Here is a 23697-nt window from a genome sequence, read left to right on the forward strand (position 1 = left end):
CTGCTACGGTCCACGGATCTGCTCCGTGGTCTCTCCATGCTTGCCAAGAATGTTTGAGGCATCCCCCTACCTGAGGCTTCGACAGGAGTAGGGGGCCTCTCTCCCTATCTCCTTCTAGAGGTGCGGCCTGAACGACCTCTTCTGGCTGTTTCATAGGAAGGTCTGAAGGATGATTGCGTTGAAGACGTTCCTCTACGGGAGGGCTGAGGAGACTGACACCAGGCTGTAGTAAGGGCGTCTCTCCTGGGTTGACTAGGTGAGGCGCGAGGAGGATGGGAGGCGTCGGAGGGCGCCCTTCTATGGGTAGGTCTTCTCGCTGGAGGGGGTCTGGAGTCTCCCGTATCCTTCAGCTTCCTGACCCTCTCTACCGTCTCTTCCACTGCCTTCAGGGGGGAAAACTGAGTCATACCACAGGGGTAGGCTCCTCAGGGACCTCGCTTCTCTGTCGGGGAGCCTCCTTACGAGCTTGTTGAGCACCGTATCCCTTTTTCGCAGAACCCAGTTGGCGGCCTGTGCAATGGATTGATACGAGAGAAACTTAGGTCTTTGACCTCCCGAGCTAATCAGCTCCTTCAGTAAGGCCTGGTTCTCCGGGATAGTGAGGTTGTAGGAGGACTGAAAGCCTACTAGCGTGGAGGCCCACCCCACCAATCCAGCCAGGAGGAAACGTTCACCAGGTCCTTGGCTATCTCCTCCATCATGGCAGCTTCCGTAGGGGAGTAACAGATCGGGGCGGTAGTAGCCCTCTCTTCAGCTGCTCCTTGCCCCAGGATGGCGATTGCAGGTTCCACAATACAGGGACCCGCGCGATGCCCGTTAGGAAGGTAAAACCGACTCTGGGATTTTAGGCCTTGAAGAAGCTTGGAGGAACTCTGGGTCTTGGGGGCTTCTGCGTGGTTGGCCACGATCTTGTCCACGTGAGCCCTACACAGCCTAACATCCCTAGCCAAAGGCAGGGCTAGCGAGGGTCCACTGGGGCATCAACCAGCCTGCTGAGGCTCGAGAGCCAGACTTCGTCGGAGGAGGGCTCGGGTTCGTCCAGTCTGTGGTGCCTGCGAATGAGTCCTATTTCCCTCCTGTAGGCCAAAACTTCTGCTGTTGAACCTTCTCTGTTGTCGTCAATTTTTTTCTCCGTAGGATGTTCCGCTGCCTGTGACGGAGGTCGCCGTACCAGGGGGGGGGGTGATGGGGGAGGAAACATCTTGGACTGGTCCAACTTTGGCGGCTCAGGGCGTAGGACGGGCATCGCCGTCGGGACGGAGGCCTCCGTCTTGGACTTTTCCCTGCTTACGGAGGTCCAGGTAGATGCGGGCTTGCTCGTCGAAGGGAGTTGCTTGTCTCGTTCCTGCCGACTCAACGTTGACTTGGAGGTCGGGACGTGGCTGCCAGACCGAAGGGGCAACTCTCTCCACTGGGCGGATGGAGTCGGAACCTTCGTGGACGTATGCCTGTCCGCTGGAACCTGAGTAGACGACTCCCTCCGTTGATCGTATCTGCCGCTGGATACGTGCCTTACTGGTGAGCGAGCCCTTCGGAGCCAGTTCGAGGGGCCCGGAACTGCTGACATCTCTCTAAGTTTGCTACGAGGGATGATGACCCATTCTTCCCCCGAGGAGTCACTTCTCCTAACCTTCCTCCTGGGGGATCTAGAGTGCCTCCCCCTGTGGCGGGATCTAGAGCGGGACCGAGAACTAGAACGTCTCCTGTGGGACCTCTGACGACGTCTCCTGTGGTCCCTCGGGGCTCTGTCATCCGAGGAGCAAGAGTAGGCTTCGACCGAGGAGCCCGACGACTTGCATATTCTCCCCGGCGGGCCCGACTCGTGCTGCGTTGTAGATGGGTCCACGCGTCGCTCGATGGAAGAAAAGGGCTGTAGGAAGACGGACGGAAACGTAGCTGAAGGCGCTGGAGGGGAGCGTGGGAGTTCCTCGATGGGGGAACAGGTTTCAAAACCTTCCTCCATCCTCAACGGAGACTGAAGGGCGTCTTCGGCGGCGCCCACGCGAGGGAGTCCGACGGCAGCGAGTCTTCCTTCTCGACGGAACCCTCGGCTGCGGAAGCACCTGAAAAACACACCCACGAGGTGGGAGAAGAGGTAGGCACAGTTTTTCCCCACATAGGATCATCTGAGGAGACAGGCCCTGCTTGCACCAGGGTTCCATCCCCCGAAAACACTCCCGTCCCTCCCTCAGGCCCCTCACTTGCCTGGAATGATGCCACAACACCACTATCCTGCAAATCAGACTCCTGGGGAAGGGCCACAGGCCTCTTCCCGGCAACCAACTTACCTTGTCCCCTACTCAGGGTAGGGGAAAGCGGCAGCAAAGCTCTGTTTGACGAAACGCCCGGCGAAGCAAGCGAAGACGTTCGGCTTCTTAGGTGATCTCTTCGACGCCGCCTTCTTTTTGGTGCCGTAACGCACCCACTGCACCTCGTTCCAGGACTCGCCCTCCGGACACGTGGCTGTAGGGGAACACACACTGCCCTAACTCGAAGAACACAAGGAGTGCGGGTCAACTTCAGGTTTCGACAGGAAAGCACCACACGATTTACTGGCCATAGGCCTAGGACAACGGCGGGAACCACGTGAGACACAAAGGGTCGCACTGGATAAGGAGAGCGTCGTGATGTTATCGCGACGCAACTAGAGAACTTACTGGGGATCGAGACCTGAGTAAGCATGCTCTCTGACCCGGGGTCGCGTATCACACCACCTGAGGTTGTCCCTCATAGAAAATGGGAGTAGGGTAACCTACACATACCTGGTCGGTTGGGAGGAGATCCCAGATACTCCTAAGAAAGTAGTTCGAGGTAAGTACTCGGTGTTGGAACAATTACTGTTTTAGATTATCTGCAGTTATTGGACTGCTGGTTATCCCGTGCATGTGAGACTCTTTAGTTTTAAATAATTGTCAATGCTTTTACGTGCAAGATTCTCTATAAAGAATGAAACTTAGTTTCAAAATCTTAATAGCAGGAACTGACATTAGGTAGGTGAAATGGAAGACTGCTATCAGTGTTCAGCTTAAATACAAATTTGGTGTTTTGTGTATATCAAGCATTATGGCATAACTAAAGCCCTGTCCACACGATCGAGCATGCCCGATGGGCAAACAGTGATACCAGACCACAATAGTTAGGAAGAATGAGGGTTAATGACGTCAGAAGCGGGACAACCACAGACAGGGACCGGGCATCATACAGTGTTGCCAGACCACTGCCTTTAATTTTCCCGCTTCTGACATCACCAACCCTCATTTTCACTAACTTCTGTGGCCTGGTATCACCGTTTACCCGTCAGGCATGCTCGATCATGTGGACAGGGCTTAAAACATGAGCCTTGCATGTTGTATACTGTAGTTCCAACTAATCCTTTGTATAGAACTACAATCTTTGTTTATAAGATTTCTTGTGGACTTATTTTCATAGTAAAACTTAAAGTAAACTTTTCTATTTCAGGACAGAAGAAGAAATTGGGGTTGATGATTTATCGGATGTTGATGTTTCTTCTGAACTAGCTCAGAAATTTGCAGACTCTGATAGGGAATATTTGGCAGGAGACTTATCAGACATAAAGGAAATAACAGATGTATCAAAGGATAGTACATAATTGATTACATTGGCATTATGAATTTGTTTTCCCTTGAATTTATAGAGCTAAACACAGTAACAGTTAAGTACATTATACAAGACTTGTGAATATGCTTGCCATCTAAGAAAGTTATATTTACTGTACTGTAATATACTGGTATCTTGTATAAAAAGGTACAAACAAATAGCATAAATGGAACATATTGGAGATAAGTATGTGGGTAATTACTTTACATTTTCAACATTTCAAAAAACATCCATGGATCAAAGAAACAACTAATACAAAAGTACACAGTCTATTTACATATTTACACAATACATTACAATGAAAATTTAACACCTCCTGTTTCAAGTGGTCTATATTCATAAATAATATTTTCTAAAAAGTCACGAGCGTGCCACAACAGATCACAATATTCATACCAAACATGCAGTTTGTACTGCTGGGAAAACTGGAAAAAACACAAGACTCTGTCTGAACAGCCTATTTCAATTATAGCTAGTCTACATCTGATGACTTAAAGAGGCAAAGCAATCACGTAGCTCAAACCTTTATGCAAAACTCAAACTCCATACACTGCTTGAAAACTTCTCATGTGAACCTGCATTACAGGTGTTCAAACAAAGCCTTTAATTTAAAAAATTCTCTTCATGAACAGTTTACAGCTAATCATGAAAAGTTCTTGCCTGATTTTGAAGTCCCTCAAATTACTTAAGCAGCTTAATGCACTAAAAGTATTCTTGGGTTAGTGGAAGTCCTTTTTATTAGATCTATTATTTTAATACTTACTGCAAAGGACTTGCCAGTAACCCACTACAGATATTAGAAAGAGGGACTAGGTAATTCACTTGCTTAGAGCCCCTGGGGCTGGGAAATTTCACCTATAAAAGTAGGTCTCATTATATACACTTACTGCATCACCTATTAATGCCACAATGAATAATACACATTTTCAATAATTTCATAACCAAAGTACATGAATAAAGCATTAGTCTATAAAATCTGGAACAGACTATCACATTTGAGACCAATGCAGTAGGAAAATCTTCAGTATGAAGAACACATTACTGTATATACATATATGTATAAATATGCTTATTTAGGCATCAAAAATATTGAAATAAACTTTGACTAACAAAATGTCAAAGACACTGATCTATATACAACTGTGGATACAAAGAACAAGGATTTTCTATTAAATTAAAGACTGTGGCACTCATATGAATGGTCTACATTATAAACATTTTCTTAGCAATAAAAAATGTCCATAAAAATGTCAATTTGTTAGAGTATATACAACTACTGTACATATACAAATAAATTTGCATGAGATGAAAACTATGATTTTAGCAAAATGTAAATAGGAGATAGGGAGAATTTCATGACATAACTACCGTCAAAAACTGTCTACTGTATCTTTACTTGCATCTTGTTAAGGGCTTAAGATCCTTTAAAAATGTAACGCTCTGCATTATGCAAGCATTAGTAACAAATGTGTTTCTCAGGTATGCTCTGTACATTAGCAGTCATGTCTTACAGCAATGAGAGTTACATGGAACAAAAAAATTACCTTGGAAAACAGAATGCATATGTCATCAGTGATAATCACATTTTTTCCTATTACGTTGTTTTGTTGGAAGATATTTATCAAAATTAGTCTATTTTTATCATTCACTTTAACACAAATAAGCAACACACAGCTAACAACAATAGCTATTAGATAATACAAAATCTTTGTATCAGGATGGAAAGACATCTTACAATATGTACCATTACACATTACAATTTAAATATATAATATTTTATAAACCAAATAATTTTAACAAGCCACCATAGGAATTTAAACTACATCAGAGGAAAACATTGAATTTGCTAGACTGGTTTAAACCCAAATCAGAATCAATATGATTGGCAAAGTTCTTTAAAAATTTTACCCCCGTGTAACTCGATACTACAGACCTTCCATTTCAAGTGTTACAAAGTGATTATCATAACAAGCGTAACCATAATTTACATACTGCTTATATATCATAACATACTGTACTGTGTTCCAATAAGCTTCACCAAATACAATGACTTCATTAGAAAATTAAACATGAAAGAAGGAAGCCTTTTCATTTTGGAACATAATGCATTAAGGGTTATAGAGAAAATTTGGATATTGAACATCAACCCCACATAGAAGTGGGAAAAGATGTAGACAAAGAAGAGAAAATTTGGATGTTGGTCTTGGGAAAACTCATTATTTTTGCGGAAATTATTAAGTGCTATATGATCTAGAGCAGCTCTAAGACTTCATTTTCAGCTGTTTGTACCCTTTAAATAACACCCTTTATTAAAGTACATTTTCTTAAATATTACTACTTGACTGTAAAATACTTCACTTTTACTCTGTTTGAGCATAAGTACAGTTTTTACTACACTATTTGTAACCTTTAATCATTTTTTTTTTCTTTTATACAAATGGCATTGGGAAGTAATTACAAAAACATGAGCACTTTGAGCTGTCTACTTGCTTACTACTTTATTTCTTTGAGTGTTAAAGTTGCACTTTACAGCCTCTTCATTATCTTCTTAAATTTCAAAATTATTGTTCATAGCTTTTAATTCTATCATGAACTTTATCTTTCTGTTGTTACTAAGGTTTCATTCTTTCTCATACTCAAAGGAATATAAGGATGGCCATTCAAAAACACATGCACACAAAATTGAGTTATGAAGAATAGTAATTGGTCAGTTGCAGATTAAATAAAAAAGCTCAAACAAATGTGGCATCAACTAAGAGAAAAATAAAATTAAGCACAAAAATCTACACATAACTTGCGTGCCATCTTAATTTATGGTCAAGTTGATAATTAGCGTTATTAAATACAAAGTACAAATCCTCATTCCAAACCTTACTTTGAATAAAATATACCCAAAAACTTTAATTCCAATGAAAAAGGCCTCATATCCTGAAATATGGTAAATATGCTAAATTAAAATGATCCACTATTATTTATTAGTAATCATAAGAGTATCCAAGAAAGCAATAGCTTCACTAAACTACAAAATAGGCTAACCCAGACCAAAAAGGTTTCTCGTTCCGAAATGCATTAAAATTTAACAGGAATTATAAATGTTTTAACAAGTATTATAAACATTTTAAAGATGAAAGTAAAGAGGAAAATGTTCCAGGTAATGAAAACTAAGCTTTTGGGGGACTAAAACAGAAACATTAAGAAAATTTCAAGTCAGAAAAGGGATTTTGAATAACAGCAATTAACGTAATACTATGCACTGAAATGAATATTAGTCACAGGATATAGGATTGCAATCTGAATGAAGGAAGGGATTTTTTGTCCAATTTGTGAAGAGAGGGAGAATTATGCAATAGGAGGGGCCTAATGGACTTTTTTTCCCTAGTTCAAAAGACAGTGATGTCATAATCTTAACCCTAACCTGGTTTGCTTGAAGGATTTCCACTTGAATAATATTTAAATATTAGAGGACAATGGAAAAAGAGAAGTTGGACAGCAAAGTATGAAGAAAACAAAGAAATGGAAAGCAAATGGTATAAAGAAATGTAAGTGGGGTCAAATAGGTATAAATATTTTCATTACTTTGGTGATATACAGGATTGTAGAACAGGTATTGCGAGGACAAAAAAAAGAGTAGCATCATGGAAGAGAAAAGAATGCAGCATCCAAATGTTAAAAAAATGAACCTGCTTTTGTATTAAGCGTGAAATTCTATATATACAGGAGACTAGTCACCGACAAGGAAAATGAAGATTTTAAAGAAAAAATATGAAATACTGAGATTCAAGGCAAAAATGCATTAGGAGCGTTGTATTGCAAATTAAAATGGACACTGTCAAAAGATGTGGGATCCTGACTAGAAAATAGACAAGTGTTCAGATAATCACCATGGATTTGGCCATGTGAAGAGAAGGCAAGGTACAGTAGCAAAAACCACCCACAAAGATCATGACGAAAGAAATCAAGACCTGGACTAAGTGAAATTTAGTCACAAATAGCGAGGGCGATGGAATAATCTTAATTAAAAAAAAAAAAAAAAAAAAAAAAAAAAAAAAAAAAAAAAAAAAAAAAAAAAAAAAGATAATTATCTACACAACACTTCTATAATCAAGATGTTTTAAATTCTTTAGGCGCTTGGCGAGAAAAGTTTTTAAATTCTTTTAGGTGCTTAGAGAGAAAGATTGCAAACCCATCTCAAGGTATTGTATCAAAGTCTGTACAAGCAAACTCCAGTTCATCATGTCCTTTTTTTTCTTTTTTTTTTTTTTTGTATTTTCCGCTTAACAGAAAGAATAAAATATCTGATAGTGAATGCAATATTATGAAATTTATTACATGTGAAATAATTAATTTCTTTCCAGTGGACCTTAATGAAAGATTATCTTTTCTTTTGGCCATGGTACCTTACATAATTTAACTAACTACAATGGCCTGGGTGTTGCATGATTTGATACTTGAAAGAAATGTACATCCTAAACTACAGATCAGCCAACTTTGCCCTTCCTTCAGACAACAAATATGAAATAAAAGTTCTCATTGACAGGGAGTACATATCGATAAAAATGCAATAGTTTAGCAGATAAGGATTGTTCAGAGATGATTAATCCTTTACCTTTTTAACTTTTAAGTTACTAATAACATCCATGGCCTCAAGAGAATCTACATTATACATATGAAAATAAAATAAACACACACATTTACACATAAATACAAGCATACAAAAAACTGTCTATTCCAAGACTGAAGTACTCCAAAAGGGCACTAGAAAAAGCAGAGTACAATCTGTAAAAGCATGTCCAAATATTTAACTATCCGCACCCAATCATTACCGGTGTAAATCATATCTGTGATTAGGATTATTTTTAAATAAGAATGACTAAAACTAGTGCATAAGGGGAGCACAAAGTTCTTGAAATTTTTCTCTAATACCAGATAAAATAAAATATTACAGGTGGAATGAACTCTTACTACAAAAGAACTAGGTATATATCAGCATCAAATATGGTATGCTTAGTAGTAGAATTGGTTAATATGCTTGTTAAGAATGGAAAAAACCCTCCCCATTTCTGTGTTGTGTTAGAAAGGATTAAGCTGCCATGCATAGCCCATAGCATCCATGTCAAACAACTAAGATGGAACATTCTGTATGCAACAAAGAAGATGCAAAAGCACAAAAGCAACCACAAACAATTCTTGGCAAGAACAGCAAATTTTAACATTTAACTCTGAAAGATAACCAGGGAAATTCCTTTATAAAATTTCAAATCGTACCCAAAAACAACCTTGTAGCTTTCAAGAAGGGAAGATGCTGTAAAATAAACCTTCTTTATCAAAAGTTTCAACTGACAGATACAAAAAAATAAATGCTTATCAAAGGAATGAACATATGAATTTTCCAAAAGACAAAGAATTTGCTGTGCAATCTGAAACTTAAATCCAAATGAATTCTACTTCAAAGGAAATAAGAAATTCAGTTGGTAGAATGAGTAAACCCGGTTTATCATCTTGTAAAGCACATTCAGTCCAACAATGGAATATCTAAAAGGACCTTAAGGAGGGGGCCACACATGCATTACACCCCCTTTCATTCATAGATGTTATGAACCAGAAAACACAAAATAAATCTAACCAATAAAAAGTTTACTATAGATTATCTAACTTTGCAACAATCAAAATGTGATAAGAGATTTGCAAGACAATAAGATTTTCATTTTAGTAATAAAGATCAATTCATGAACTTACCCAAGTTCGAGGCTAACATTTTACTTTCTTCCTTTTTCTCAATTCAACACATAATAAAAACCATTACAATGACAGCTGGCTTTTAAACACTCAGTATAGACTGTGGGTACAGTACCTTGCATTTAACAAAGGACATGAGGCTACTTCTATAACTTCTTACAATTTTCACACGTTACAGTCTGATACAACCCTCAATTATTTATGGTTTGAAATTCTTTTTCTGAAGCAAATATTGACGTTTTCATTTCATGCCTGATATTCCCATTAAATAATAGCTCCAAAGCATGGGGCTTAATAAGTGAAATGCATTGTGTCAACATTCTGCAATAAATGAACAACTAGAGGTCATCTCAGTTCTGGTTTAAGTAACACTTTAAAAATGGCAATACATCATACAGCTACTTCCAAAAATATTGTTGAAAGCAAATTATTCACAAGAGTTCAAAACCATTAATGATGTAAAAACAGACAATGCATTCTGCTTTCTCTCAAAATCAGTTTAAACATGCATCTTGTATTATTGAAAAACACTTAAATTATATAAATTTCTCATAGCTCAATAATATTCACTGAACATTAGATTTTACAATAAAATCTCATTTTAAAATGGTTACAAACCTCCCCTAGGGAAAAAATCCCATTTCTCTAAAATACAACAGACTAATCTATGTTGTTAGGTAGAATATGAGTACAGCATATGCCCAAGATAAGGCTAACTATATGTCTTTTTCAAGGAAAACTAACAGTGCATGAGTAAATGCCATATTATAAGGCATAACCACAATACAGCAAATAAAACACTGTCCTTGGAAAAAGCCTCTTTATAACATGTTTTGCTCAACTATTGGATTGGATTTGTAGTTATAATAAAGATGAATGAAATACTTGAGCATGAAAAATGTACATCTATAATACCAAGATAATAAACTCAAGTCCAGAACATGATTTCAAAATACTCTATTAAGAAATTCTACTTGTAGGTTGAATAATGAATTTGAAAGACCTTTAACAAAAATACTTTGTAAGTTAACTTTATCTCTAGACCAGAAATAAAGAAAACATGATGAAGGCAACACTAGAGAATATTTTGATTACATGCAAAGCACGGATAAAAATTAAACTATTACTGCTGAGATTTATAAACATATCCTTGTAAGCTCAAACATGCTAGTTAGTCCATTACCAAAAAAAGTTCCTTCTCATATAAAGAATAACTTTCAAAGTCAATTCCTTCTTGTCTTTATAATAAATAATAATTTTATGTGCTATATATTCAGAACACTACGACCAACCATCAATTTACGAGTCTAAATACCTCAAATATTTCTATTCCGTTTCCAAAGTTATGATAAAAAGGGCCTACACATCAACAAGCCTCAACTCCCAACACTGTATATGCAGAATAAAATAAACAAAAACTCTAGCCCAAGTCCTTCTTACTTTCGATATGCATAAGGTGAAAAACTGAATGCTCACCCAAACCTGAGAATTCCATTTGCAAATAATGTACAGGGACAGGATTACCTACAAGAAAGGTATTCATGAAGTAAGTCATCAAATTAAGATGACAGTTCGTACTTGAAATATTGTTTTCCAAGTAAGAATTTGTACTGTCTAAAAGAAAAGTATACAGCAAAAGACAAGTCCTTCGGCATAAAATATGTACTTCAAGGATCTTTGCTAACCTTTGTCCATTTCAGTTACTTCTCATGGTTCAAGGTAATGTCTATATACAATAAATATAGCACAGATTACTAAAATTTCATTAACTTGAAACTACCGACCTGCTCTTGTGCCCAACACGTCAAGACTACCTTCAGGTAACTAATCTTGTGAACGGCATTTTTATAATATTCTGATACGCAACAGGACGCAAATAGTGATACAGAACAGCTCAGTGACCTATGCAGCTGCCACACTGCAGATCAACAAAGCAAAATGATACTTTTACCTTCAACTGAAGTAAACCATTTTGGGATATATATTTCTTCCAGCTTTTCAATCCCTGAAATCTACAGTACTGTACCTTCATTACTTAATTAAGTGTTCCTTTGCACTGCGCAGCTCCACACAAGCAAACTATCTTCTCTTCTTCGATAGGGAACTTATAATCATAGGTAATTTCTTCACCACAAGCAATTGGCTGCTTGGAGTAGATGACTATCTTCTTTTGAGTTTCAACGGTGATGATTTTTGCATAGCAATTTGGCTGAAATTAAAAAATATGTATGACAACAATGTTCATTATAACTGGCTTTAAATTGTGTAATTGAAAATTACCATGAATCCGTTTAAAGTTAACTGGAACATATTTACTTACAGTCTGAATTTTACCATTCACAGGTTTTTAATTTGCTCATTTGATTATTTGCAGAAAGCGCCCGATACTTCATAAAGCAATATTTATGGGTATTTACTCATAATTACAGTATATACAGGTAATACTAAATACAGAATAGGCCTCAATAGGAAAGACAAAAAGTTATTCTATTCTGAGTTAAATAACTATGAATACTGTACTAAACTTTTATCTTTTCGCACAAGTATTCCCTAGTCATATAAGAAAATAAGTAAGATATGAAGGGTAGGACAATTACAGTTTTTCTGCATTCACTGAGTCTCTATTACCTATCCCCATAGATGGTAAGATCTAAACTGTACTGCAATTTTTCTGCCAATGAATATAGGGTAAAGGAAATTCTATGAGATTTCTGTAATGCATTTACATAAAACCAATCACTTCCCAAAGAGAACCCAATCTCATCTATATTTGTAACATGAAAGTTTCACAAAAAATGGTAGGTGAAGTGTTAATTTTTCCGAGTATTCTTTTACATACACACCTACTTTTCCCCTTCTAATTTTATAAGGATGATAACTAACTTTAAAATGTAGAGTGAAGGCGAGGTTGTCATTACCATTTAACATAAACTGGTTTATATGTCTGGATATTGCAGGTTAATAAGATTTTGTCTACTCTCACAACCTGTGCATCTGTAAGCTTGATGGTTATTAAAGGTTTTACACTTTGCAATCTTATGTTTTTTCCCCTACTTTGCATTTCTATATCTTTTAATATTTTACTATCAACTTATGATTCTAGTTTACTTTAGTTACACTTTTACATCACTTGCTAAAATAGAAATGTATCTTCAATATTTATGCACTGTATACTATTGGATACAGCAATCCTATAGCAAATACATTCTTTGAAGTGTATCACTAGAATCATTTATATATAATTCATTAGTCAAAGGACTTGTATTTTTAATTATTCGTTTAATTTTGTATTGCCATTTTACATCTATCTAACAGTGAATTCTACTTTCAAATGACATAAATTTGTAAAGTTCTGTTGATATGAAATTCCTTTTAGAAATCCAATATTGCATAAAAAACATAAGACAAGAAAGCTGTTTTTCATAATTAACTTTCCTTAATCTGGTCCACATTACACTTTGTATCATTTGCATAACAACCAAGTAAAAATACATTTACTAGCAATGCACTAAAACATTAGTTACCATAAAAATTATGTTGGTAAAGATATTCATGATGATGATTTATTTTTGTAGACAAGATTTATAATCTCTGCAAGGTGAGATTCACTGAAATAATCTATCACCAAAACAATGACTTGAATGAAATATTTGCAAAGTGTGAGAAGAACTTTGCAGTTATTTGCTTTTCAAGATCCCAGCAATACGCTGTTCCTGAAGAGCTTTGACTTGGCTACTGTTCTTCTTTGAAAGAACGGATTAGAGTTTGCAGATGGACAATTGAGCAACCAAAAATAGGATACTGTATAGTGAAATTAATAGCTCTCTTGGGTAGTGTTTAGTGAAAACTTTAAAGATATAGACACAAGAAAAGAAAGGGCTTCTGATACTTACATTACAGGAGTGATTGATGAAACGAGCAAGATTACCACACTTTGTTGCATCAATAATACTATCCATGTCGATACGAAACAAGTATGAAGACCCAATACCAATCTTTTCATACTGGATTTCTCTGAGATCTGCTATAATAGGACGAATACTCTGTCCCACATATTCAATGACCATTTCATCGGATCCAATTGCCTCCATTGCAAACAAGCCCCAGTCATGAATTCTGGACTTGCCAAATCGGAGTAATTTTTTACGGAACTGGAAAAATAAAAAGAAGTGAAATTGCTAAGCATACCAAAAAATAGTGGAAATTAATATTAAATCGTAAATCACAATACAGTATGATAGATTTTTCAAACACTAATGTGACCTTACTGTTATCCAGCAACCTTGAAAAAGGGAAGGTAAAGAACTTTACACGACTACTGTACTCACTTTGAGCTGATTGAATTTGAGCAAATCTGAATCTGTCTCATTGCCAAAGGCAGTGAGCAATCTTCTCTGGAACGATCGTACTTCTCTGCTAACAGCCATCTGTGTGAGTTTAGCTTTGCTTGATTCGAGGACAGCCAAGCTCTGCTGTTGAGGTTCTTCTGCTGCTCGAGCAGCACTATCTTGGTGGAATGTAAACTGAAAGACAAAAATGAAGTAATGGCTACAGTGAATGACACTTAAAATAGTTCATCTGTTATCATTGCTGAAAAATCAACTGAATACTAAAAACTCTTATAGAACTTCCCTTAACTATTTTTTCATGAATAAGAAGTTAAAGAAGTTAGAGAACCATGATTAGGTAGGAAGAGACCAAAGAGAGCAGATGAAATGCAAATGGTTTAAAGCAATGCAACCGAGGTTGAAAGAACCAGGCACTGATCTTTTGGTACGAACTACAGTATTTATAGTCGGCCTTGGGAGGTAACCCTTAACCAGTACAGAGTGTGACCTCCATACCTGCAAATTTTCCGTCAGAGGCAGTACAAAATGTTGAAAAACATACTAAATAAAATGTTTGTATGATGAGATATGGAACTTATCTATATTACTTTGATCACAATGTGTTAGGTTACATGCACAGGTGTTATATGTACTAATTTTGAACAAACATTATGAATGCAAGTTATCCCCCCAAAATTGGTCTCAAACTTTGAACTTGTTCTTTTGTGTTTATAAATTTAAAAATGTGTGTAATTTGATGCTGAAACCATATACTATAAAATTACAGGAAAATAATCTAAGGGCAAACAAAGATACTCATATCTACAATTTGAGCAGGAATACAAATTTCAATAAATACTTGAAAACAAATTGAGGGGGCTTGACTTGTATACATTTAATTTCCAATAATGAACCTTTAAATTGATATTTACATTAAGGAAGTCAACGATGCAAAACGTTCAAGTTCCTTAAAAACTTACTTTGTGTTTCTGTTTTTGTTTTGAATCGACTTTGTAGATGCCCTCCGTCCTAGCACAACCAGACTTATGGATGGGTGGGTCATCAATTCTCCGTTTTTTCTTTGGTGGGGCAGGGATATCCGTTGGAGGGTGGTCAACCCAATGGGTGTCATTCAGCCAATAGGACTGCTTGTCATCGGCCAACATGATTTCATAACTTCTTTTGAGGAGCTCAATGTCTTCCAAATCAATGCCTTTGAAACCATAACACCATATCTCAGGACAGTGCAGGACACATTATAACATGACATACTTAAAATTATTTATTTAACATGCACAAGTCTTAAAAACGTTTTGAACAATACCATACCACTTGTATATAAAGAAAAAAAAGGAAATTCAAAGCTAAGGAATTAAAAAAAATAAATACAAAGGTAAGGATTTTAAATCCCAACCAGATGTCATACTATGCAGAAATTATTCCTTAGAGAATCTATACATTTATTGTTCCAAAAGGAATTGTATATCAGTAATAATATAAAAAGTAACTTGAAATTCTTAAAACAGGAAAAGAGTAAAATGACTCACCTTTGATGAGAAATGAATACAGGACATTATACTCTTCGATTTGATTACGAGGTTTGAAAGAGGCCAAAGCATTGGGTTTTGCCGATATGATTTGTAAAGATCTTTTCTTATCCTCCAATTCCTTCTTGATCTGCAGGGCTCTGTTCTCTTTACCACGTGGCTTGGGAGTAGGAACCTTGGTTGCAATCTTAGCTGCTTTCGCTTTGTCTTCTTTTGGTGGTGTTCTCGCTCTGGTGTAGTCATGGTCCGATCCACTAACAACAATCTTGTTACTCTTTGAAATTTCATCTGGAAATTTAGGGGCATTATAAAATTTCTACATAACACAAAAAATTCACAATAAGCTAAGCAGATGGTAAAATAAACTAAATTTCCAAAACGTTCATACAGTATATTAATCCGTGTGATAACGTCATCATGAATATAACGCGAACCTTTTACAACACAATACTGTATTACACATATTGAACATAGCATTAGGTGTTCAAATCATTTATATTCTCAAATATTTTCAATGTTTACTGAAACCTTATCTGCTAATTCTACACATACTGATTCAGTTATACACAGTTGAACTATTGATACCATTATTAAATATACGCTGAACATTCACTTAACTGCAACCACTAAACTGGATGCACCGGTCAAAATTTTTAAACCTCTCACCACTACATAACCACTCAGTAGAGCAGGTTGCTGTAAAGTCGTGTTTCAAGTAAAGAGAATGTTGGCCTAAAGCTAAAAGGTTTCTCCCATTCTACCCTCTTTTTTTTTTTTTTAACTTAAAGTGCAAATTATTTTTTGTGAACAGAAAGTTATAGAATTTTTTTCCCTTTAACAAACAACCAGATTGATGTTTTACCTCACTTATTTGGTCTGTTGGGGAGAGCAGGTGGTATGATGAATATTGAAATGGCCGAGGTGTGTGCGGGAGCATGAAACTGATTTTACGTATCTAGTGAAAATAGGGAAAGAAATTTATAAAATATCTTGTGTAGTAAATTTGTCTACAAGATCTACATTAAATATAACTAATACAAATAGAAAATACTTAACGGAATAAGGGGAATAACAAATAAGAAAGGATATAAAGAATAAAGGTAGACTGAAAGGAACAATGGAAAGCATAAATAGAAAAATTAATAGTAATTAGAAGAGGGTAGAATGGGAGAAACCCTTTAGCTCTTAGGCCAACATTCCCTTTACTTGAAATATGACTTTACAGCAACCTGCTCTTCTCCTTCTTCTATGTTATTCATCGACCCCACATAAAAGTGGGAAAAGATGCAGACAAAGAAGAAGAGGAAGAGCAGGTTGCTGTAAAGTCATATTTCAAGTAAAGGGAATGTTGGCCTAAGAGCTAAAAGGTTTCTCCCATTCTACCCTCTTTTCTAATTACTATTAATTTTTGCTATTCATGCTTTCCATTGTTCCTTTCAGTCTACCTTTATTCTTTATATCCTTTCTTATTTGTTATTATCTTTATTCCCTTAAGTTGAGTATTTTCTATTTGTATTAGTTATATTTAATGTAGATCTTGTAGACAAATTTACTACACAAGATCTTTTATAAATTTCTTTCCCTATTTTCACTGGATACGTAAAATCAGTTTCATGCTCCCGCACACACCTTGGCCATTTCTATATTCATCATACCACCTGCTCTCCCCAACAGACCAAATAAGTGAGGTAAAACAGCAATCTGGTTGTTTGTTAAAGGGAAAAATTTCTATAACTTTCTGTTCACAAAAAAAATTTGCACTTTAAGTAAATTAAAAAAAAAAAAAAAAAAATGTTCTTTCAAGTTCTACTTATTATTTTTTACCACAGCTAACAAAAGCACTGCAGTCAAAACTACGTTCAGAACAAATAGGTTGTCGTTGACAAAGATTCTCCAGCTTTAACAAGCTAACTTGGCTGTAAAGGCAAATTTCATTGCCATTTTACTATGGTATATCATTCAGATGTAGAAAATTGATATTGAAAAGAGATGAGTTGAACATATTTACTTTTATCATCTTTAGATATATTTTGAGCTGTCTTTTAAAAATGTGTGCTTTGAAATGTAATGTGTGTGTTTATACATACATACATACATATATATAACAGAGGGTCTCAAATTTTGGTTATTAACTATGACAATTACTGTATAATGATAAAAAACTTCCTATTCCAAAATGACCAGTTTGACTGATGCTTACCAGTATACAACTGTAATTTGAAACAGGCAGCCAATGCTTGAACACATGCAACTGCTATTTCCCAGTATAGTGGTTGTATTGCAATTTTATATATACTACTGAAATGTACAGATAGATAGATATACCAGAGCACTTACCCCAATTTTGGGGGGTAGCCGACATCAAACAAATGAAACAAAAAAGGGGACCTCTCCTCTATACGTTCCTCCCAACCATACAAGGGACTCAACCGAATTCGGCTGGTACTGCTACGGGTGCCACAGCCCACCCTCCCCCATTATCCACCACAGATGAAGCTTCAAAACGCTGAATCCCCTACTGCTGCTACCTCTGCGGTCATCTAAGGCACCGGAGGAAGCAGCAGGGCCTACCGGAACTGCGTCACAATCGCACGCCATTCATTCCTATTTCTAGTACGCTCTCTTACCTCTCTCACATCTATCCTCCTATCACCCAGAACTTTCTTCACTCCATCCATCCCCCAAAACCTTGACCTTCCTCTTGTACTTCTCCCATCAACTCTTGCATTCATCACCTTCTTTAGCAGACAACCATTTTCCATTCTCTCAACATGGCCAAACCACCTCAACACATACACATCCAGTCATGTAATATACGCTCTTAAGCAGTTCAATAGCATCATAAAAGAACTGATTACAACTCATTAAAAGTATATATAAGCATTTATGACAACATTAGCACTGTAATCTAATTACAGCAGGAAAGCATGTATATGAAATAGAAGTACATTAATTTAGTGAAAGCCTATATAGTTTTTTTTTTTTTTTTTATCATGTAGAGGCATATGACATTATTAATCATTACACTAAATCTCTCTCTCTCTCTCTCTCTCTCTCTCTCTCTCTCTCTCTCTCTCTCTCTCCAAATAATGATATCGTCATATGCAATACCACACTAAAACAATAGGCTATGATTCACAAGCCTAAATAATAATTAATTCTCTAAAGTGAAAATATAACTTTTTTTTTACACCAACAACCCAAAAGGAATGAACTTATACCTGCAGGAAGGATTGCTGCTTGTCCATCTTTGGGCGCCCAGGGTAAGCAATAACTATGCTCCATAAGGACAGGCGATCTATTTTCCTCTCCTGTAGACCCTGATGCAGAGCTTGAGGAAGAGGATGAGGTAGTTGATGATGACGATGTTGATCTTGCTCTACCGTTTACGTCAGCACCAGCAAGTGCCATTAATGCTTCAGCTGCTTCTGTAGATTCTCCTAAACCATCTTCTAGATCACTCTTCTCATCAGCTGTATCAGTCTGAAGTGAAAAACATATGCCACCCTCAAGAATAATACTTTTTATTCCATGGTAAACCTACTCCATCTGCCTTCATTCCTTTTTTGGGTTTGTTTCTAGTCTAGCTTTTAGTCAATAATGAGTTGTATAATTGTTTAAAATAATGAATATGTCAGTCAGTTTCTATTCCTTTGGGTCTAATGTTAAAAGTCAATAATAAGCATTTGCTGTTATGAAGGGTCATAAATATATCTAGTACAGTGATGCCTCGCAACACGAAATTAATTGGTTCCGTAAGGGCTTTCGTGAAGTAATTTTTTCGTGTAGCGAGTCACCTTTAACATGTAAATAGCCTAATTCGTTACAGACCCTAGAAAAACACCGCATTAAGTTATTATAAAAAGGATATTCGCCACTAAACTAGTAAATATATGAAAAGTACTGTATTTTGATCATTTGATAATAAATTAAATTAATAATATTCTAGAAAAGAAGTGTTTAATTAAAGCAAACGGTAAAAATAAAGTAAAAAAAAAATTTGGAACCTTCCCTTTGGAGTGAGGCGATGTCCGAGAGCGAAGTGTGGGGCGGTAGAGGAGGATGAAAACAGCGGAAAACGTTTATGTACAAGTCGCAGAAAACGTAAACACTTAACTTAACAAAACAGATTTATAAATGACTGAAAACATCAACAATTAATTTTAGTAAACGCATCCATAAATGGCAGGAAATATTAACACTTAACTTTACGATTAACTTAAAAATAAAATTTCTTTTTATTTTCCTTTTTCTATTTCTTTTTTTTTTACCTTACATTTCCTATTTTCTAAATTTAATAAACTATGTATTTTCTTCATTACTGCCACTTTTGTTTCTTAGCTGGCGCTTGGTCTGCTTCTACCAAAGGCCTCTTACTAAAATATTCATTCAAATAAGCTTGTTTCTGCCTGCTTCTTAAAATTTTCCTGAGCACACTTAACTGCATGCCAGCCTCGTAATTCTTGATTATTTCCATCTTCATCTCCAGGGAAAACATCATCCTCTTCTTTTCCTTGACATCAGCAATTTTCTTGGGACCCATAGCTAATGATGTATCGTAAGTATCACACACCATAACAGTACGTACTGTAATATTGTTACAAAAGCAAAATCACAAACACTAAGTCAATTTGTACGATCCCGTTGCCGGAACGAGAAGATATAGGAACGTCGATGCGTAGATGCACGATGGGATATAGCACAGTAGATGACAACCAATAGGAGAGCAGTATCTCATGGTGGTAACTAGCATCCGAGTAGGGAGATAACCAATGGGAATGCAGGAGGATGGTAGTGAGTTTACGGGCTGGCGACGCGCAAATTTTAAAATCCGTCTCGGATACGGTCGGGCTCCAGACCCGAACTGCCTTTCATTGTCCAAAAAATTTTTCGGGATCCGAATTGTAAAATTCTTGTACCTCCTTTCGTGAAGTGAAAATTTTGTAAGCCGATTCTTTCGTAGCAAGAGGTTTGACTGTATTACAATTGGCTATGAAACAATGACAAATACTAAGTAGTGACCTGAAGTAAACAAAATACCAAGATGGTATAGATCTTTGTGAAACTTGATCACACTATAAGAGGATGGTGAATTAAATATAATTCCTCATTATAGAAAAGATAACTGCTATATCTAATGCATAACATCACCCTAACTTCACCAACAGCTTATGCTTCTCTAGGGTTTGTCAACCTTATTAAGTATATGCAGCTAACAACCACACAGTAATTGCCAGTGCAGAGACGAATGTTCTTCGATGAACCACAACAAATGATATAAGAAATGTTAATTGAGTATCACAAAGCTGAACCCTTACCTCAGAGTCAGTGCCATGTAATCGTATATTGGTTTGTAGCTTTTCCAGATTGGCTTTGACTGCTTCTTTTCTTGGTTCTTTGGGCTTTAGGACTTTCTCCTTCTTTGCAATGGGAGTACGGGTGACATTTGGAGATTTACTGGGAGTTTTAGAGGGTGGAGAATCTTTCTTTTTAGGAGTCTTTTTAGATTTGGTTGGCATGGGAGACTTCTTCTTTGGAGGAGTTGATTCCTGGAAAAAAAATTCAATAGATGATATGCATAAAATGGACATTTACAAAAAGAACAATTCTGTTCATACGAACTTCAGCTTTCTCATACTCAATATCACTGAAGTTGCTATACCATTCTTAATTGTAATAAAGATATCTTAAAACTATAAGATTTAGAGACATTAATTGAAGAATTAGCAAAACTATCAAACTTTGTTCATTCCTGTTACTTACCTGCTCATTCTATAATAGCCCCCAACTGTATTCTAGACTGCGCTTATTTAATACAATTTAGCAAATTTTAGCTTTCAAGACTTCCTTTTTCTCTTCAACCAACATGCCTAGTCATTTCTTAATGAGTGATTATACAATACTGGTAAATACCCAACATAAGCGCATCCTGTACAATAATCTATTTCTTTTTTTAAGTTTAACATTCTGGTGTTGTGGGGACCCATGAATTTGTAAAACAATTATTCATCACCAACCTTAATCTTAGGTTCACTTGGAGCTGCAGGTATGGGAGTGTCATCCATCCACGATTCTGCAATTTCCTCCGGTAGTTCAGGTATCGGTGTAGGGGAACGATCACGCTCTGGGGTTCGCATCGCCGATGCCAACATCGACTTGATATCTGCCTCAAACTCAGCTTCCATTCGGCGCAACTCCTGTTGGGGTTGATTATAACGGTACAAGTAAACCATCATATATCCGGCAATGGATGGTTCGACCCTTCCTTTAATCCAGGTATAATTATGGAAAAAGTGAAATTAATAATTTACTTTGAATAAATATCGTTATAAAAAAGGGCTAAACTGGTGCACCATTGTTATGGTAATAAAGGTTAATTGCACTCATGAATAACAGCATTCATCTACCTTGAGTTCCTCAGGGATCTCTTCCTCCTCTTCATCTTCAGATGAGGATGTTGAAGATTCTGCCTCATCTGAATCCGAGCTGGAGGAAGAAGACGAAGAATCATCTTTCTCCTCATCTTCATCACTTGAATGATCGCTTGCTCCACCTGAAATTTAAAAAGATATTGTTATAAGCAACTATGCCTCTATATATGAACTTCCCATAAAAGTAAAGTTTTGTTTTCATTTTGACCAATAACACCTACTGTACTTTTTTTTTTCTTCTGCATCTTCCAAACCTTCTCTTCCATCTCTTTTGACCTGACTACAATTCACTTTTTTTTATCAATTACATTCTTAGAGTGGGAACTATTAATGTTTGGAAATGGGACTCAATGGTTTCAAGCAAATTTTGAACAATGGAAAGGGTGGGGGGGGGGGGGGTTGCATGTAAAAGAATCTTAGCTTTTTTTAATTTTATAACTTGATACACATATGCCATCAATAACCAGGTAATGGGTAGTAGAGCACTTACTTTAAGAGCTGAACAAAATGAGCTAATTATAAAATTTTTCACATTGGCATCTTTGAGGCAATGAGACTTTCTAATTGATAATACTTCAGATGTATTTCACTATCAATTTACTTCCCCCAATTAAATCATAAAACATTGCCTAACATGCAACAATATCATTCATTAATCACAAATCAAAACTAATTAAATAAAACAAATTTCTTTTCAGTTCATACATAATTCTGCTCAAATAAAATTTTTGCCTATGTACAGTGTTAAAGCAGTAATAACTGATGCAACACTATATTGCACATAATCAAGATGAAAATAGCTATAGCCTAAGATAGAGACTTAGGGGTTCCTATGACAGGCCTTCTCCATGAGTACGGTTCATTTTCCCTTTGCCTACACACACACCAAATAGTCTGGCCTATTCTTTAAATATTCTTCTCTGTCCTCATACACCTGACAACAATAAGATTACCAAACAATTCTTCCTCAATTGTTCATAGGAATACTTTCCTCTTGTTAAGGATAGGAGAAACTGTTTGGCTATGGTAAGCAGCTCTTCTAGGAGGACACTCCAAAATTAAACCACTGTTCTCTAGTCTTGGGTAGTGCCATAGCCTCTGTACCATGGTCTTCCACTGTCTTGGGTTAGAGTTCTCTTACTCGAGGGTACACTCGGGCACACTATTCTAACTTATTTCTCTTCCTCTGGTTTTGATAAAGTTTATATAGGAGATATCTATTTTAATGTTACTGTTCTTGAAATATTTTATTTTTTCTTGTTTCCTTTACTCACTAGGCTATTTTCCCTGTTGGAGCCCTTGGGCTTATAGCATTCTGCTTTTCCAACTAGGGTTGTAGCTTAGCAATTAATAATAATATGACAAAATCAACAAGAAACAATACAGTATAAATAAAGTAGGCTTAATTGAAAAGGAATAATTTCCTGTGGCCGCGGGGGCATAAAAACAATTAGAATAGCGCCAACATATCCCTGCATGTCGTAAGAGGCGACTAAAAGGGACAGGATGAGGGGGCTGGGAGCCCCCTCTCTTGTATTATAATCCTGTGCGACATCAAAAAAGTGGAGCTGGGGGAGAGCGACTGCTCCCTGCACTCTAGTTTTGGGGTGTTTGAATGTGCGTGGATGTAGTACGATAGAGAGTAAAAGATGTGAGATTGTAAGTATATTTAGGAATATAAGGATGGATATATTGGCTTTGTGTGAGACGAAGATAAAAGGGAAAGGTGAAGTGATGTTTGGTGAAATGTCTGGTAGGGTGTCTGGGATTGAAAGGGGAAGAGCAAAAGAGGGTGTGGCTTTATTGCTGAGTGAATGGATGACAGGTAAAGTAGTGGAATGGAAGGAGATATCATCTAGGTTAATGTGGGTAAGGGTTAGATTGGGTAGGGAATGTTGGGCTTTTGTCAGTGCGTATGGGCCAGGTTGTGAGAAAAGTGAAGAGGAGCGGAATGAGTTCTGGATTTAATTAACTAGGTGTGTAGGAGGACTGGTTAGAAGGAATTATGTAGCTGTCATGGGCGCTGGAGAGGTAGAA

General features: G+C 36.8%; 2 protein-coding genes across 2 annotated transcripts in view; one reads left to right on the top strand and one right to left on the bottom strand.

The window, feature by feature from the left end:
• The window catches only part of LOC137620619 (protein HGH1 homolog), a 77925-nt gene extending 74300 nt beyond the window's left edge, over nucleotides 1-3625 (top strand). The window contains exon 8 of the mRNA XM_068350915.1: nucleotides 3460-3625. Coding sequence (XP_068207016.1) covers nucleotides 3460-3610 — 151 coding nt within the window. The 3' untranslated portion in view covers nucleotides 3611-3625. The remainder of the gene's footprint in view (nucleotides 1-3459) is intronic.
• A 246-nt stretch (nucleotides 3626-3871) lies between these two features.
• Set1 (SET domain containing 1) overlaps nucleotides 3872-23697 on the bottom strand; it is a 95206-nt gene continuing 75380 nt past the window's right edge. The window contains exons 12-20 of the mRNA XM_068350914.1: nucleotides 21637-21782; nucleotides 21247-21426; nucleotides 20548-20778; nucleotides 18451-18712; nucleotides 15230-15517; nucleotides 14663-14895; nucleotides 13683-13877; nucleotides 13248-13505; nucleotides 3872-11563 (exon numbers count right to left, since the gene is read on the bottom strand). Coding sequence (XP_068207015.1) covers nucleotides 11390-11563; nucleotides 13248-13505; nucleotides 13683-13877; nucleotides 14663-14895; nucleotides 15230-15517; nucleotides 18451-18712; nucleotides 20548-20778; nucleotides 21247-21426; nucleotides 21637-21782 — 1967 coding nt within the window. The 3' untranslated portion in view covers nucleotides 3872-11389. The remainder of the gene's footprint in view (nucleotides 11564-13247; nucleotides 13506-13682; nucleotides 13878-14662; nucleotides 14896-15229; nucleotides 15518-18450; nucleotides 18713-20547; nucleotides 20779-21246; nucleotides 21427-21636; nucleotides 21783-23697) is intronic.

Source organism: Palaemon carinicauda, chromosome 27 (assembly GCF_036898095.1).
Source record: "Palaemon carinicauda isolate YSFRI2023 chromosome 27, ASM3689809v2, whole genome shotgun sequence".
NCBI classification, from domain to species: Eukaryota; Metazoa; Arthropoda; class Malacostraca; order Decapoda; family Palaemonidae; genus Palaemon; species Palaemon carinicauda.